General features: G+C 52.5%; 1 protein-coding gene across 1 annotated transcript; it reads right to left on the minus strand.

Moving 5' to 3' along the window:
- Positions 1–7: 7 nt before the first annotated feature.
- Positions 8–511, minus strand: LOC116272459 (40S ribosomal protein SA-like; the record flags this gene model as incomplete). Its single annotated transcript, XM_031661221.1, has 1 exon — positions 8–511. A coding segment is annotated over one exon (504 nt), but the record flags the coding sequence as incomplete, so codon positions are not given.
- Between the last annotated feature and the right edge of the window lie 3 nt (positions 512–514).

Raw genomic sequence — 514 nt, forward strand, 5'->3', positions numbered from 1 at the left:
GCTGAGCACTCCAGTCTTCAGTAGGGAACTGCTGAATAGGCACAGAGGGCACCTGCACACCTTCAGACCAGTCTGCAACCTCAGGCTGAGTAGCAGTGAACTCAGAAGCTGGAGCAGTCCATTCACCCTGAAATTCCTCCTTGGTCACTGCCTTTTCAGCAGCAGCCTGCTCTTCTTTTTCAATCTCTTCAGGATCTCTGTAGAAGTAGAGATCAGGCATGACCTCCCATGGGTGTTCATGGCAAATGGTGCCACGCATGCGCAGAACTTCCCGAGCCAGCATCCACCACATCAAACCCACTGAGTGAGCTCCCTTGTTGTTGCATGGGATGGCAATGTCCACATAGCGCAGAGGAGAATCTGTGTTACACAGAACAATGGTAGGTAAGTTAACATAAGATGCCTCCGTGAGAGGCTGGTGGTCAGCCCTGGGGTCAGTAACCATAAGAAGCCTTGGCTCCCAGAATGCTGCCTGGATCTGGTTAGTGAAGGTTCCAGGAGTGAAGCGGCCAGC

Source organism: Papio anubis, unplaced genomic scaffold (assembly GCF_008728515.1).
Source record: "Papio anubis isolate 15944 unplaced genomic scaffold, Panubis1.0 scaffold10879, whole genome shotgun sequence".
NCBI classification, from domain to species: domain Eukaryota; kingdom Metazoa; phylum Chordata; class Mammalia; order Primates; family Cercopithecidae; genus Papio; species Papio anubis.